The sequence below is a fragment of the Pongo abelii genome, chromosome 19 (genome assembly GCF_028885655.2).
Source record: "Pongo abelii isolate AG06213 chromosome 19, NHGRI_mPonAbe1-v2.0_pri, whole genome shotgun sequence".
NCBI classification, from domain to species: domain Eukaryota; kingdom Metazoa; phylum Chordata; class Mammalia; order Primates; family Hominidae; genus Pongo; species Pongo abelii.
Window position 1 is genome coordinate 42,388,319 of NC_072004.2, and position 16,221 is coordinate 42,404,539.

Here is a 16,221-nt window from a genome sequence, read left to right on the forward strand (position 1 = left end):
TTTTAAACTCAGGGCTAAGGGACCTTTATTGGCCTGGGGGAAGGAGATTGGAGGAGGGAGCTACAGAGGGCCCGGCCATGTGGGCTCTGACTCCTACAGATGGCCAGGAGCTGGGCAGCCCAGCCAGTACTGAGCGATAGAGCGTGGGTAGGGAGGGTCCACAGCGTCCACTCGCCGTGTGCGAAGGTTGACTCGGTAGTACTTATCTGGAAGAGAGGAAAGCAGAGGATGCGTCAGGCCCAGCCTGGCCCTGCCCACTCTTCCCTTGAGAAGAAAGTCTAGGGTCTCTCTCAGAAGGGAAAGTGAGTGAACATCCATGATGCAGCTAAGGACTTCTGGCCTGGCTTTCTGTGGTCACTACCTGCAGGCTGCATTCAGCCCTTGTGCACCAGGGACAGCAAGGAAAACCCAAGCTAGACCAGCTTCAGGGGTGGCAGCGGCTCCTACCTCCAGAGAAGAAGAAGACACTCTGGATGGGTTCACAGGTGGCAGGCACAAGCCAGTCCATCCTGTAGTCATCATAGTTGTTGGCTCCCAAGTTGCTGTCCTCACTGGAGAACAAGGACAGCCACATGGCGTGGGATGGCCGGCGGGAGTTCTGGTTGCGGCCACGGCTGTGGCCTCGGTGTGAACGGTAGCCTTTGCGGTTGCGACGCCTAAACTTTTGCTTCTTGGCCAAGGCGGGGCGGGGTGCCATGCCTGAGATGTAGATGCGGCCAGCCATGGCTGCGTCCACTTGCCCTGGCACACCGTGCCAGTCCCGGCTAATGAACTGGGGCTGTCTGGTACCAGCTGTGGCAGGGAAGGGGTGAATGAGAGGTCTTGGGGGTCCCAATCTTGCCCCTTCCAGCAGGGCCATTAGAGTTCATCTGCTGCACCTTGCCCAAAGACACACGGCAGCAAATGGCAGAGCCAGGCCTTTGACTCTCAATCCAATTCCCTTCCCCCTGTGCTCTCCCTCCACCATATCACTGGTGTCTCCACCCCATCCCCCCAGGCCCCCTAAACTCCTCAGCCATAGCCCCTCCCTCTGCTGGCTGTGCTCTCGGCTGTGCTAGGCAAAGTCCAAGGTGTGGGGTCCAGGTAGAGCCGAGCTTTCCCCAAAAGGTCAACAGAAGCAAAGTCTGGCCTGAGCAAACAGACTTTGATCGATAGCTCCACAACCACAGCCCCCTCCAGCCAGCCTGGCTCTACCAATACCAAGGGGTTTCAGCCCTTTTGAGGGAGAAGCAAGACTTGCCCTCTCTCCATACCAGAGGTTCTGCCCCAGAAGAGAAGCTCGAAGATGTCCTCCCAGCTGTCCCGCTGCATCATGGCAAAGTGTTCAAACACAGCCGACAGGGAGCTGCCTTCACACTCCTCCTGACTGGGCTGGTGCTGGAACTGGTACTCCCAGTACTGTTTCCCTGAGAAGCGGGGTGGTGGGCATTAGGAGGGCTGGGCCAGGGCAAGACTGGAGATCCCAGAGGCTGTTGAAGTTAGGATCTCCCAGCATGAGGTGGGGGTCGGGGGTGGGCACATGCTGAGGCCTGTCTCCAGTGAAGTGTGAAAGGAATCCAAGACTGCTCCACTGCCTGCTCAGTCTCCCACCCACCCCCTGAGTACCCTTGAAGAAGTAGACCCGCTCCCGGCCACTGTAGCTATGGGCAGGGAGGGCCAAGGCTGCATCCACGTTGTCCGGGATGCCATCGAAGCCATCAGAGATATTTCGGGGGTAATCAGGGTCCAGGACGCCATCCTCAAAGCGCCAGTACTGACTACCCTAAGAGGTGGGGAAAGTGAAAAGGGGTATAGAGGCTGCTGGCTGGGCACAGAGGCAGAGTCCCTTGCCCTAAGGCAGCCTTTCCCAGGTCCAGGTTCACTGCCCAGGACCTGGAGTTTTGGGGCTGCCCTGTGCTCACAGAGCTCCCACCAGGTCCTGCAGGGCCCCGGGTCCAGCCTCCCTGTCCACCCTGTCCCTGGGAGCAATAGCTCTCAAACCCTCCCTAGATGCTTTCTACCCTGGCCCACAGCCCCTGGCACCTTGAAGAGGTAGGTCTTCCCCTGACAGTTGATGCGGGTGAAGGCGGCATCGATGGGGCCCTCGATGCCCCAGACATCTCGGATGAGCTTGGGGTACCCAGGCCTCACTGCCTTTTCATCCAGTTCATAGCAGTACTGCCCTAGAGTGGAGGAGGTGGTGTGAGAGCGGGGATGCTCCTGGGGCAGACCCCCATCCCCAACACCTGCCCTGGATTCACCTCGGAAGGCAAAGAGGGAACCGTTCTTGAGGTCAGTGAAGGCGTCGAAGGGCTTCCCACTGCACAGCTCCTCCTCTGCTGGGGGCTGAGGTCTCCCTGGATGAAGGGTCTCAGGCCTTGAGTCCATCCCCTCAGGCCTAGAGGTGCCCACCTCAGGCGCAGGGGCCTCTTCCTCAGGTTTCAGAACAGGTGCCTGCTCAGGATTCCCTTCGGGCTGGGCCTGGAAGTCAGGGGTCAGGGAGGGGCCCCCCAGCTGTTCGTGGACGGTGGCATTGTTTTTCTCCTCACCATCGTCATAGACCGAGTACTCATCCTCCGGCATAGTGAACACATCCCCACGAGTCACTGCAGAGAGTGGATGGTAGTGAGTCTCCAGCAGCAGGGGGCACCCCAGCCCACCCACCTGGGCTCTGAACACACCTTGGGGCTTGCACTCAGCCGTATAGTCTGTGCAGCAGCTCTGGTAGTAAGAGCAGAGCTCGTCACACTGGCATTTCTTGTCCGCGTTGAAGCCCTCAGTGCAGCGGCCCTTGCATGACTCTGAGGAAGGAGTGTCAGTCGGTGCCACCAAGCCCAGACCACCCTCGCCCTCCCTACATTGACTCAGATGGCCACCAACACCCCCCTGTACCTTGGTCAGCCAGAGCAACCCATGCCAGCAGGGCCAGTATGAGAAGGGGTCTCAGGGGTGCCATGGCAAGCTGGGCTCTGGTCTCCCTGAAGTCTCTGCTCTGATGCCTGAGGAAGGGAGGGAGAGGCAGAGACAGGGAAGGAGGGCACTGGAGAAGAGAAACTGCCTTTTCTGCTGCTCTGTTTGCTCAACCTCCAGCCCATCCCCTCTGCCCCCTCCAGCGGCTGCTGCAGCAAAGGTCACATTCCCGGAACACTGGGCCTGGGAGAGCTGGAAGATAAGACCTTTGCCAAGCTCAGAATCATTAGGTCATCGGAAGGAGAATTAGCACCGTGGGTCTGGAGGGCAGAAAGAAGGCTCATTGGGCAACAGCTTTATCTCTCTGAGTCTTAGTTCATTTTCAGTAAAATAGGATTAACAAAGCCTTGCCTCATGGGGTGCTGGGAGATTACATTAACTGGAACAGACAAAATGCCCAGTAGCTGGAGCAGCCACAAATTCCTTCTCCAAACATAGCTATTGATCTATGATTGTGTTTGATCAGACACATCCCTGGCTGGGTGCTCATTTGCCATTATTTATTTAGGGCAGGAAAAAGGGAGTGGGAGGAGAGACTGTAAGCACTCTGGGGAATTTTATTTTTTAGCATAAAAGAACAAAGTTTCATTTCTGGGTTCTTCTCTTGGGTGCATCAATCTCCCCAGGCTGGAAATTTGGGTAAATATCAACCCACTGGACTGGATTTAATTTCTGAGTCTTTTCTGAGCAGGCCACTCCCTGTTCCCAGCCTCAGTCTCCCCATCTGTAAAGAATGGGCTTGTTCAACACACTTTTAGACTCTCAAGAGAAATATGATCCCTCTACCTGGAAAATGCCCACTGGCATGAAACACCTGATTTTGTGCCCAATTTCAGGTGTCCACAGAACTTCTGAAATCCTCCCATCACCTGAAAAAAGTGATCCTGAGATTTTAGCTGACTTTTTCTGTTCTGTAATCAGAGGGGACTGTGATTTTGGCCAATCTCTTCCTCATGGGCTTCAGTGGAGTCAGCTGTGGAATGGAACATCAATTCCCACCCCATAGGCATGTTGTGAGGTTTCGCTGAGAAACAGCCATAAAAGGGCCTTAAGAATTATGATGATTGTTTTAACCACTTAGTAGGGAGGGGGCACCCAGCGGTGTTGCTCCCACGTACCGATGTCACGTGGGGCGGGGAGGCGGGGCTGAGAACGGAGACCGTCCTCTCATTCTCCACCCCCTTCCTCCAAGTCCAGCCCAGGGGGAGGTGGCTGCGACTGACTGAGGGGCTAGGGAAGGCTGGCCAGGGGCGTGGGCGTGGCTGGCGACGACTTGAGGGTGGGGCTGCGCAGGAGGCTGGAGGAGCCCCGCGGGACCCAGAGGCGGGGCGTCGGCCCCGGGACCGCTGCGGCTCCGGGGCGTGGCTGCTGCCGAGCATCTCCCAGCTCAGCCGAGCCCCTGCCCAGGCCACGCTTTGTTCCAGCCGCCGCCTCCTCTACCCTCCGGCGTCCGGAGCCATCCCTCGCCTCCTCGCTCTCTCCTTTCCCCCGCTCCCTGCATCTGGGCCTGCATCACCTTTGCCAACCGCTCCCCCGATCCTGCCGACACTCCTCCCCCAAACTTCTGACCGGCACCCTTGCCTGGTACCCTTATCTCCATTCCTCCCCCTCCATCTTCTTTCCCCGACCCCTCTCGGGTCCCTCTTTTCCCAAAACCGGGGTCTCTCCGCGTGGCCCCCGCCTCCAGGCCGGGGATGTCCCCCGCGGCCCCGCGCCCATGGTCCTGACGCTGCTCCTCTCCGCCTACAAGCTGTGTCGCTTCTTCGCCATGTCGGGCCCACGGCCGGGCGCCGAGCGGCTGGCGGTGCCTGGGCCGGATGGGGGCGGTGGCACGGGCCCATGGTGGGCTGCGGGTGGCCGCGGGCCCCGCGAAGTGTCGCCGGGGGCAGGCACCGAGGTGCAGGACGCCCTGGAGCGCGCGCTGCCGGAGCTGCAGCAGGCCTTGTCCGCGCTGAAGCAGGCGGGCGGCGCGCGGGCCGTGGGCGCCGGCCTGGCCGAGGTCTTCCAACTGGTGGAGGAGGCCTGGCTGCTGCCGGCCGTGGGCCGCGAGGTAGCCCAGGGTCTGTGCGACGCCATCCGCCTGGATGGCGGCCTCGACCTGCTGTTGCGGCTGCTGCAGGCGCCGGAGTTGGAGACGCGTGTGCAGGCCGCGCGCCTGTTGGAGCAGATCCTGGTGGCTGAGAACCGGTGAGCGCGCCAGGCTGGGGTTGGGAGAGCGCCGCGTGGTGTGGACAGTTAAGCGCCTGCGTTCCCGTGTGCCTCGCGCCGTGCCTTTGCCTCCCTCACCTCTCTGCCTGCCTGCACTACATCTGTTAGGGATCAGCCTGTCTGTTTCACAGATAAGGAAACTGAGGCTTGGGAAAGTTTAGTGACTTGCTCAGTGGGTCACAGTGAACTAAGATTTGCTCCCAGGGCTAGTGGGGTGAGGAATGGAGTTACAGGACAGGAGTCCGTCCCTGGCTCTATGGATGGAGATGGCATCCTATTGCCAATTCTCCCTCTGCCCCGCCCCCAAGCCCACAGCTCTCCTTCCCACCGGCTCGGGTTCCCTTCTATGACACCTCTCGCCATCATCCCGTCCCCCTCCCAATGAGAGAAGAAGGGAAACACAATGCTCAGAAAAGAGGGAGGGAGACCTCTCCTTTCCCTCCTTCCCAGGCTGTAAGGCGTGCTGGCCTGAAGCTGCTTACTCCCTTCTTGCCGCCCCAATCCAGCTTCTGCTCCATCCTTCATTCTGGTTCTTGCAACAGGCCAGACATGATCTCATTCTGCAGCTGCTGATGGGAAACAGTTTTCTGCTGGGAGGCATGGGTGGGGGAAGAGGACACCGGGGTGCAGAGCCCGGCAGGGACCAGGCAGAGTGTGTGTTCTCTCCCTTCACCCCACTTAGCACCAAAATGCCGCAAGAGGGTCAAACAGAGGCCTGGTTGCCACTCTTGCATGTCTCTTGGGATTTCTCCGGGAGTATGAAGACCTCCAAGGACTCACTTTCCCTCCCTTCTGATGCCAGAGCAGACCAAGCTGTCACACTCCAGTCTCATGCTGAAGCCTCCAGCTTCTCAAGCTTAGAAGAGTTTTTGGAAGAGTCACTTTCAGCTCATGCAGCTCTCACAAGTGTGAAGGGAGTGGGTTGGGGGTGTTTTCCTTGCCATTTTCGAAAAGAAAAAAATTACCTTGTGATTGGTGGAAAGATACAACTGTCAAAAATGCATGAATGAAGCAATTTAGGTTGGGAGACCAAGATAGGGTTCTGCTTATTTGGCAAGCCATTAACCTCCCATCTGACATCCGTTGCCATGGTGGGGATAGGCCGTGAATTTGGAGGAGGTAGCAAATAAAATATGTGCTCACTGGGTGTGGTGGGGTCAAGGCTGGTAGGTGTGCCCTGCAGGCTTGCTATGTGAAGTCAGGTAGCTATAACTACAATCCCTGGAGAGTGAGTACAGCCAGCACCCCAAGGAGAGGAGGGCTGCAAGATGCAAACAGTACTGCTATATCTCAAGGTTAAAAATGACAATTCTCACCTGGTTCAGAGTTACCGAGAGAAGGGTCACTAACCAGTGTCACTGGTCCCAAGAAACGCACGCTGGTCTCTTCAGGACCAAGGACAGAGCACAACCTGCGTGGTTGCTATCACAATACTTCCAAAGAAAGGCAGGGTCCCCGCCAGGCGCTGTGGCTCACGCCTGTAATCCCAGCACTTTGGGAGGCCCAGGCGGGTGGATCACCTGAGGTCAGGAGTTCGAGACCAGCCTGACTAACATGGTGAAACCCTGTCTCTACTAAAAAAAATACAAAAATTAGGTGGGCATGGTGGCGGGCATCTGTAATCCCAGCTACTGGGGAGACTGAGGTGGAAGAAATACATAGAACCCGGGAGGTGGAGGTTGCAGGGAGCTGAGATTGTGCCATTGCACTCCACCCCATGCTGGGTAACAGAGCAAGACTCGTCTCAAAAAAAAAAAAAAAAAAAAGGCACTGTCTGTAATCCTAGCACTTTGGGAGGCCTAGCACTTTTGGGAGGCCAAGGCAGGCGGATCACCTGAGGTCAAGTGAAACACAAAAATTAGCCGGGCATGGTGGTGGTGCGTGGTGTGTGCCTGTAATCCCAGCTACTCTGGAGGCTGAGGCAGGAGAATTGCTGGAACTCGGCAGGCAGAGGCTGCAGTGAGCTGAGATCGCGCCACTGCAATCCAGCCTTGGCAACAGAGTGAGACTCCATCTCAAAAGAAAAAAGAAGGGGAGGGTCCCTGCACCCCTTGTAGGCTGCATGAGAATGGGGCTGGAAAGAAGAGAAGGGGAGTGACACACTGCGAATTTTTTTATGAAACGTTTTTCTCCTTCACCAACCAAGCCCCCACTGCCTCATCTCAAAGAAGGCTCTTCTGGGCAAGCATGGTAGCTCATGCCTGTAATTCCAGCACTTTGGGAAGCTGAGGTGGGTGGATCACTTGAGGCCAGGAGTTCAAGACCAGCCTGGGCAACATGGCAAAAACCCATCTCTACAAAAAATATACAGATTAGCCGGACGTGATGGCATGCACCTGCAGTCTCAGCTACTCAGGAGGCTGAGGTGGGAGGATGGCTTGAGCCCAGGAGGCGGAGGTCACAATGAGCTGAGATCATGCCACTGCTTTCCAGCCTCAGCGACAGAGCCAGACCTTGTCAAAACAAAACAAAACAAAACAAAACAAACCTATTCCATCAGTGTGCCCACCCCTTTTTGCCACTTCCGTCTTGCTTTCTTCTTCTCAGGATGCTATTGCACCCATTGTCAAGGAGCCTAGGTCACAGTTTTCCTGACTTCCAACTACCAGAAGTCCAACAGAATATGGCTCTTCAAATCTGGCCCCACAACACCCAGTGAGGGCCCCGTATGACTGCTAGCCTTCTATATTCACAGTCCACCCCCTTCAGGGGATCTTAATGAAGCTATCCTCAGAGTAGTTAAATGGCTTTCCCAGGAATATTCAATGAATAAATGGAGGAGACAGGTTTTTGAAATCACAGAAAGGTGGCCGGGAGCAGTGTCTCATCCCTGTAATCTCAGCACTTTGGGAGGCCCAGGCGGGCAGATTGCCTGAGGTCAGGAGTTCGAGACCACTCTGGCCAACGTGGTGAAACCCCGTCTCTACTAAAAATACAAAAAAATTAGCCAGGCATGATGACATGCGCCTGTAATCCCAGCTACTCCAGAGGCTGAGGCAGGGGAATTGTTTGAACCAGGTAGGTGGAGGTTGCAGTGAGCCGAGATCGTGCCACTGCACTCCAGCCTGGGCAAGAGTGAGACTCCATCTTAAAAAAAAAAAAAAATCACGAAAGCCATTGCACATAAATTCAAAAAAGTGGAAAAGCACACAAAAGGTACACAGTTAAAAGTTATTCTCGGCCAGGCGTGGTGGCTCATGCCTGTAATCTCAGAACTTTAGGAGGCTGAGGCAGAAGGATTACTTGAGCCCAGGAGTTTGATTGAGACCAACCTGGGCAGCATAGTGAGAGCCCTGTCTCAATTTTTTAAAATTAAATTAAAAATTTTTTTAAAGTTCTTCTCAACCAGACCCCCTCTCTGGAGATAAACCACTATAACAAGTTTCTTGTATATCCTTCCAGAGACAGTCTCTGCATATACAGGCATTTGCATGTATATTATATAGACATGTTTGCAATATATACACAATCTTCCCCTCCTTTGGAGCTGGGATTTGAATCCAGACCTGTGTAATTCTAAAATATGTGCCCATTTCACCAGACCCACAGCCTCTCAGACCACAGAAGAACTGGGAGCTGGGTGAGTAGTTATCACAAGAGTGCAGCACAGTTCCACTCTGTAAAGGTGCCAGGTGCATAGGGAAAAGTGAGGGCTGGGGCATCAGGAGACTCAAAATAAAGTCCTGGCTCTGAATTGATATGTTCCTGAGCAAGTCCTTCCCTTCACTAGGCCTCAGGTAAGTCCTCTGAAAATGAGAGTGTTGGCTGGCTGGGGGCGGTGACTCACGCCTGTAATCTCAGCACTTTGGGAGGCCAAAGCAGGCGAATCGTTTGAGGTCAGGAGTTTGAGACCGCCTGGCCAACATGGTAAAACTCTGTCTCTACTAAAAATACCAAAAAAAAAAAAAGTGAGCCAGGCATGGTGGTACATGCCTGTAATCCCAGCTACTTGGGAGGCTGAGACATGAGAATCAGTTGAACCCAGGAGGTGGAGGTTGCAGCGAGCTGAGATTGCGCCACTGCACTCCAGCCTGGGTGACAGAGTGAGATCCTGTCAAAAAAAAAAAAAAAAAGAAAAGAAAAGAAAAAGAAAATAAGGGTGTTGGATTAGATCATTTCTTTCTTATCTTTTTTTGTTTTTGTTTTTTGTAGAGACAGGGTCTTTCTGTGTTGCCCAGGCTGGTCTCAAACTCCTGGACTCAAGCAATCCTACTGCCTTGGCCTCCCAAAGTACTGGAATTACAGACATGAGCCACTGCATTCAGCCAGATTAAATAATTTTCTTATTTTATTTTTCATTTTTTGAGATGGAGTCTCCCTCTATCACCCAGGCTGGAGTGCAGTGGCACGATCTTGGCTCACTGCAACCTCTGCCTCCCAGGCTCAAGTGATTCTCATGCCTCAGCCTCCCGAGTAGCTGGGATTACAGGCACCTGCTACCATGCCCAGTTAGTTTTTGCCTTTTTAATAGAGATGGAGTTTCACCATGTTGACCAGGCTGGTCTCGAACTCCTGACCTCAAGTGATCGGCCCACCTCAGCCTCCCAAAGTGTTGGGATTACAGGCGTGAGCTACCACGCCTGGCCACATTAGATATTTCTTAAGCACATCCTGGCTCTTATATTCTAGGCATTTATGTAGTCAGATGTCTAGAAACGCAAAGTGAAGGTGAAGGATCTTGAACTCCGGAGACAGGCAGATCTGGGTTCAAATCTCAGCTGTGCCTCTCAGAAGCTGTGTGACTCTGGGCATGTCATGTAACCTCTTTGAGTTTTGGTTTTCTCATTGGTAAAAGGAATAACTGGGCCAGGCGAGGTGGTTCACGCCTGTATTCCCAGCGCTTTGGGAGGCCGAAGTGGGAGGATTGTTTGAGCCCAGGAGTTTGAGACCAGCCTAGGCAATATAATGGGATCCTGTCTCTACAAAGTAAAAGAAAACAAAACAAAAAAAATCAGCCAGACATGGTGGTACATGCCTGTAGTCCCAGCTACTCAGGTGGCTGAGTTGGGAGGATGAATTTAACCTAGGTGGCCAAGGCTGCAGTGAGCTGTGAGCTTATGGCATGTTCCGGACTCAGCTAGGTTCTGCAGTGGACACAAAATCACATGCACTATGGTCACTGTGGTGCCCTTTGGGCAAGGACTCCATTGCTGGCTGGGCCTCTACCTCTTTGGCAGTAATGTCACCTGTGGAGGACATCACTTTTTTTTTTTTTTTTTTTTTTTAGACGGAGTCTCACTGTGTCACCCAGGCTGGAGAGCAGTGGTATAACCTCAGCTCACTGCAACCTCTGCCTCCTGGGTTCAAGTGATTCTCCTGTCTCAGCCTCCTGAGTGGCTGAGATTACAAGCGCACACCACTACAACTGGCTAGTTTTTGTAATTTTAGTAGAGATGGGGTTTCACCATGTTGGCCAGGCTGGTCTCGAACTCCTGACCTCAAGTGATCCTCCTGCCTCAGCCTCCCAAAGTGCTGGGATTACAGGCATGAGCCACGGCGCCTGGCCATCTGTGGAAGACATCATTTGTGGAGGTCAGTAAGGCAGGAAGCCTGAACCTCTTCCAGGATGTGGCAACTCTCCCACCTGCTCGGCAGGCCTCCAAGTTCTCTCTGTTGGATCTGTCCTCTCCACCACAGCCAGAGGGAATTTTCTAAAACCCAAATATGGCCAGGCCACTCCCCTCCCTGATAGTTTTCAGTGGCTTCTCTTTGACATCAAGATAAAGTACAAATGCCTTGAGGTGCCTCAAAAGGCCCCCAGGTCCAATCTCTTTTCACACTCTCCCCTTGAATCTTCTGCCTCAGCCATGGAAGTGTGGGCAGCTCCCCAAGTGCACCAGCTCTCCAGCACCTCCAACTCTTTGCATACACCTGTGCCTGAAATGCAATCTCTCCTTCTCCTCCTGACTAATGCCCACACTATTCTCTTGCCCTAACTCCATAGGGAACCATTCAATATATCTAATGTGTATCTTTCTATCTGTGTTCTGCTAAAATCTTTAAATCTTTATTCTTGGTTTTGTGTGCATTTATTTTTAATGTATATAAATAGTGCTGTGTCATATAGCACATTCTATTTCTTACTTTTTCCCACTCAGTGTTGGGTTTTGTTGGGTTTTTTTTGGGTTTTTTTGGTTTTTTTTTGAGACAGGGTCTCGCTCTGATGCCCAGGCTGGAGTGCAGTGGCCCAATCACGACTCAGTGTAGCCTCAACCTACTGGGCTCAAACTATCATCCTGCCTCAGCCTCTCAGGTAGCTGGGACTACAGGCCTGTGCCACCATACGTGGCTAATTTTTTGATTTTATAGAGTCAGGGTTTTGCTACGTTGCCCAGGCTATGTTGTCCAGGTTCATGTTGCTGTGTTATCACCTGCTCAGTTATTTGGACCTCCCCCCAAATCCTACAGAATAGGCACCTGCCCATGTTACCTGACTCTCCCCAAGCTTGATACTGATTGCCTCCAACTTCCTCACACTACAAATGACACTGCAGTGAACATCCTTGCCTAAGTGCTCTTGTCTATCTATATGACAATCTCTTTGGGAGAAGTTGCCTGTATTGTTCAGCTTCTGATTTTGCCCATCTAACAGGTGTAAAGTGGTAGCTGGTTTTCTGTTTGTTTGTTTTCTGCCAGTGAACATTTTATTCAAGGTATGTGTGTGGAGAATGGTCAGGGACAAAGGAGAGTGGGAATGGCCTTTGAAATAAAATAAAATGATTTAGGTGAAGAAACTCTAGGAAAGGGTAATTTTCTCCATTTAGATCTTTTTTTTTTTTTTTTTTTTTTTGAGACGGAGTCTTGCTCTGTCGCCCAGGCTGGAGTGCAGTGGCGCCATCTCGGCTCACTGCAAGCTCCACCTCCTGGGTTCACGCCATTCTCCTGCCTCAGCCTCCTGAGTAGCTGGGACTACAGGCACCCGCCACCACGCCCGGCTGATTTTTTGTATTTTTAGTAGGGACAGGGTTTCACCATGTTAGCCAGGATGGTCTCGATCTCCTGACCTTGTGATCCGCCCGCCTCGGCCTCCCAAAGTGCTGGGATTACAGGCGTGAGCTACCACGCCCGGCCTAGATCATATTAAGAAAGAAAATGACATATAAGGTTTCTGGTCTATGGAACTAACAAACAAGTAGACTATTAATATAATATCAGATATTAAATGCCCTGAAGACAATAAAATAAGGTAATGAGTTAGAAAGTGATGGGGAAAAGCCTTTAGATTGGATTATTGGAAGGAAGTAACATTTGAGCAGACATTGGAATGATGAACCATGAAGAGGATTTTATTGAAGAACATTTCAGGTAGCGATAGCTATTGTTTTAATTTTCATTTCTCTGATTACTAATGAGTTAGAGCATCTCTTTATCTGGTTGTTCAAATTTTGGATTTCCCCTTGTCAATTGCCTGTTTATGTCCTTTGCCCATTTTCTTTTGAATTTATTGTCTTTTTCTTCTTGATTTGAATATTTGCTGATATATTCTACATATAAACCCCTCATTGATTTTTTTTCTTTTCTTTTTATTTTTTTTCTGTCTCTCTTTTTTTTTCTTTTAACACAGGGTCTCACTTTGTTGTCCAGGATGGTCTCAAGTGAACCTCCCACCTTGGCCTCCATGTGCCAGGCATTGTGCCAAGCATTCTACAGGCATGAGCCACCTTGCCCAGCCTGGTTTTATATTTTCCCTTTTTGGTTTTAGACATTGCAATACCTCTGGCATTCTTTCTATTCCTCAAACATGTCAGCTCCTCTGCCCTCAGGCCTTCATCCTTGCTCCTCTCTCTGCCTGTTATGCTCCTCCCAGATATTTGCACACAGGAATTTCTTCATATTAAGCTCTTAGATGTCATCTCTTCCCACATACCCCTCCTCCAGGCACACTCCATTACATCATCCTGTTTTGCTAGCCAAGGCCCTGTCACTACGATCTGGTTCACTCATTGTTTTCTTGTCTATGTCTTCTTCCATCACCCTGAGGATAAGCTCTGGCCAGTCTCAGTTAAACCTCAGCCCGTAGGGCAGTGCCTGGCACAGGGGAGGTCCTCAGGAAACATCTGTTGAATGAATGATGTGCCCCAGTCATGGGCCATGGAGTGAGGAAAAGGCAAGGCTAAGAGTGGTGTGCTTCAAGTGACACTTCAAATTAGGACAAGTTAATATTTGTTGAGTTTTTACCATGTGCCAGGCATTGTGCCAAGCACTCTATAAGGCTTATCTCATTAGTCCTGATAATAATCCTATGAGGCAGGTATTTCTATTTTCTGTTTATGAGATAAGGAAAGCAAGGTAGATAAAGGAAGCTGACCAAAGGTCTCCTTTATCCCAGTTAGAAAACGGGCTGAGAAGAAACCAGGACCCAGGGGGATCTGCTCCTGAGCTGAGGCTCTTAGCCACCACACATACTGCCTCTCAAGGGGAGGAGGGAGGGGGAGAACGGCTGCGGCCAAAATAGAGCACCCTTAGAATCCGAGAAGTGGGGTCCTCCCAGGGGAGGTGGTGAGGGTGGGGAGCAGGGAGGGGAATGCTCTCCCGTATATGAGGCCAGCGAGGCCCAGAGAGGGTTAGTGACCAGGCCCCAAACGGGCAAGCCAAGCTCCCCAAGCTGCGGCAATTCCACTGTCCCCTTCCACTTTCACTGGGCAGAGACCGCGTGGCGCGCATTGGGCTGGGCGTGATCCTGAACCTGGCGAAGGAGCGCGAACCCGTTGAGCTGGCGCGGAGCGTGGCAGGCATCTTGGAGCACATGTTCAAGCACTCGGAGGAGACGTGCCAGAGGCTGGTGGCGGCCGGCGGCCTGGACGCGGTGCTGTATTGGTGCCGCCGCACGGACCCCGCGCTGCTGCGCCACTGCGCGCTGGCGCTGGGCAACTGCGCGCTGCACGGGGGCCAGGCGGTGCAGCGGCGCATGGTGGAGAAGCGCGCAGCCGAGTGGCTCTTCCCGCTCGCCTTCTCCAAGGAGGACGAGCTGCTTCGGCTGCACGCCTGCCTCGCAGTAGCGGTGTTGGCGTCTAACAAGGAGGTGGAGCGCGAGGTGGAGCGCTCGGGCACGCTGGCGCTGGTGGAGCCGCTTGTGGCCTCGTTGGACCCTGGCCGCTTCGCCCGCTGTCTGGTGGACGCCAGCGACACAAGCCAGGGCCGCGGGCCGGACGACCTGCAGCGCCTCGTGCCGCTGCTCGACTCTAACCGCTTGGAGGCGCAGTGCATCGGGGCTTTCTACCTCTGCGCGGAGGCTGCCATCAAGAGCCTGCAAGGCAAGACCAAGGTGGGTGCAGATGTGGAGTTAGGTGGATCAGGGGTTAGAGAGCCTTTGGGAAGGTTTCCCAGAGGAAGTCACATTCAACCGGGTCTTGAAATACACATCAGAATTAGGTGAAGCAAGACAAAGGACAAGGGGGCCAGTCATTTTGGCGTTGAAGGCAAGACCCGAAGTTTGGACTTGGTTTTGGGGGCAAGAGGAAGACACTAAGAAGCTTTTAAGCAAGGGGACACTTAGGTTTTACAAAGATCATCCTAGCTGCTGTGTGGAAAGGGGCTTGGCAAGGGTGAGGATGGAGGCAAGGCAACCCAATAGAAGACTATGACTTGCAGGGGTGGGCGTTGGGGGAAGGGAGAGACAGGGATGCCAGTGGCAGAGAGCAGATTCAAGAGATGTTTAAGAGATGGAGTTAGCACTTGGTGGCTGGGAGAAGGAGAGGGAGGAGCTGAGGATGACTCCTGGCCCTGAACATAAGCAATGAATAAGGTGAACTGGGTGAGAGACAAGTGGAAGTGGGGAAGGGGAAGAAAGTGACTTCTGCAGGACATATGGAGTTTGAGATGCCTGAGAGATGCCCAGCTGGGGAGCTTCAGTGGGTAGTGTAGCCTTTTGAGTCTGGAGTCAAGATGGCTGTTAGGGACAGAGGCTTGGGGCTTGGGACAGGACATCAGTGTGTCAGCCAGATAACCCCCATCGGAGTTCCAAGGGGTCCTCATGTCCAGGGTCTAATCTACCAGTGACCTTTGCCCACTGCTTTAACTTGCTGTGTGACCTTGAGCACCTGGCTTCCCCTCTCTAGGCCTCTATCTGGGCCTCATTTTTATCTTCTGGAAAATTCAATAAATTGGACCACAGCAGCAGTTCTTACCCTGGATGTGGGATAGTTTTAGCACCACAAGTTTGTGGATTGTACTTTTTGGAAACAGAGTTCTACTATATTGCCTAGGCTGGCATCAAACTCTCAGGCTCCAGGCAATCCTCTCTGCCTCAGCCTCCCAAGTAGCTGGGACTATAAGCACACACCCACATCGCCCAGCTGGGCTTTGTTTTTAAAATATTACAGGTTGAAAATTCTCCCTACAATGTCACTCTCTCTTCTTTGCATTTTTCTGTGGAGCCTTGGAGGTTGGTGATAGCTGGTGCACAGAGATGTGGTGCATACCCCATGGCCCACCTTGTCTCTACCCCAGCTGTCATCTGGAGGTGCTCAAAGGAGTGTGTCTTACAGATGATTATCACCCATCATGTGTGTCCCTGCAGATCAAAAAGAGACTGCTGGCTGGGTGAGGTGGTTCATGCCTGTAATCCTAGCACTTTGGGAGGCCAAGGCAGGTGGATCACTTGAGGTCAGGAGTTCAAGACCAGCCTGGACAACATGGTGAAACTCTGTCTCTACTAAAAATACAAAAATTAGCTGGGCATGGTGGCAGGTACCTGTAATCCCAGCTACTCGGGAGGCTGAGGCAGAAGAATCACGTGAACCTGGGAGGCAGAGGTTGTAGTGAGCCAGAATCGCACCACTGCACTCCAGCCTGGGCTACTAAGTGAAGCCCCATCTCAAAAAAGAAAAAGAAAAAGGAGACTGCTATGTTAGGGGGGTCTCTGGGGCCTCTTTCAACATCCAGTGTTCTAGGAACTTCTGATTCTTCTCTCTGCACTCCAGAGCTGGGTCAGGGAGGACTTGCTCTATAAGGCAGGTCATTCTGCTTAGGGAGAAGGGTCTTAAAGGAAGTAGGGAGTGAGGACCCCAAGAATTGGATCTGGGCCGCAACCATGATCACCAGCCTGTCACCCCTTTCCCACCG

The 16,221-nt window shown here is 52.8% G+C and overlaps 2 protein-coding genes across 6 annotated transcripts in view; one reads left to right on the forward strand and one right to left on the reverse strand.

The window, feature by feature from the left end:
- VTN (vitronectin) lies at positions 1-3,015 on the reverse strand. 2 transcript variants are annotated; one of them, NM_001133591.2, is given in 8 exon segments: positions 10-206; positions 448-792; positions 1,254-1,406; positions 1,606-1,762; positions 2,023-2,162; positions 2,241-2,585; positions 2,661-2,780; positions 2,872-3,015. In NM_001133591.2, coding segments are annotated over 8 exon segments (1,437 nt in total). In that variant the 5' UTR covers positions 2,936-3,015; the 3' UTR covers positions 10-93.
- Positions 3,016-4,666: 1,651 nt separating this feature from the next.
- Positions 4,667-16,221, forward strand: part of SARM1 (sterile alpha and TIR motif containing 1) — a 42,573-nt gene continuing 31,018 nt past the window's right edge. For all 4 annotated transcript variants that reach the window (XM_054535618.2, XM_002827156.5, XM_054535617.2 and 1 more), the window contains exons 1-2: positions 4,667-5,136; positions 13,804-14,422. In XM_054535618.2, coding sequence (XP_054391593.1) covers positions 4,667-5,136; positions 13,804-14,422 — 1,089 coding nt within the window. The remainder of the gene's footprint in view (positions 5,137-13,803; positions 14,423-16,221) is intronic.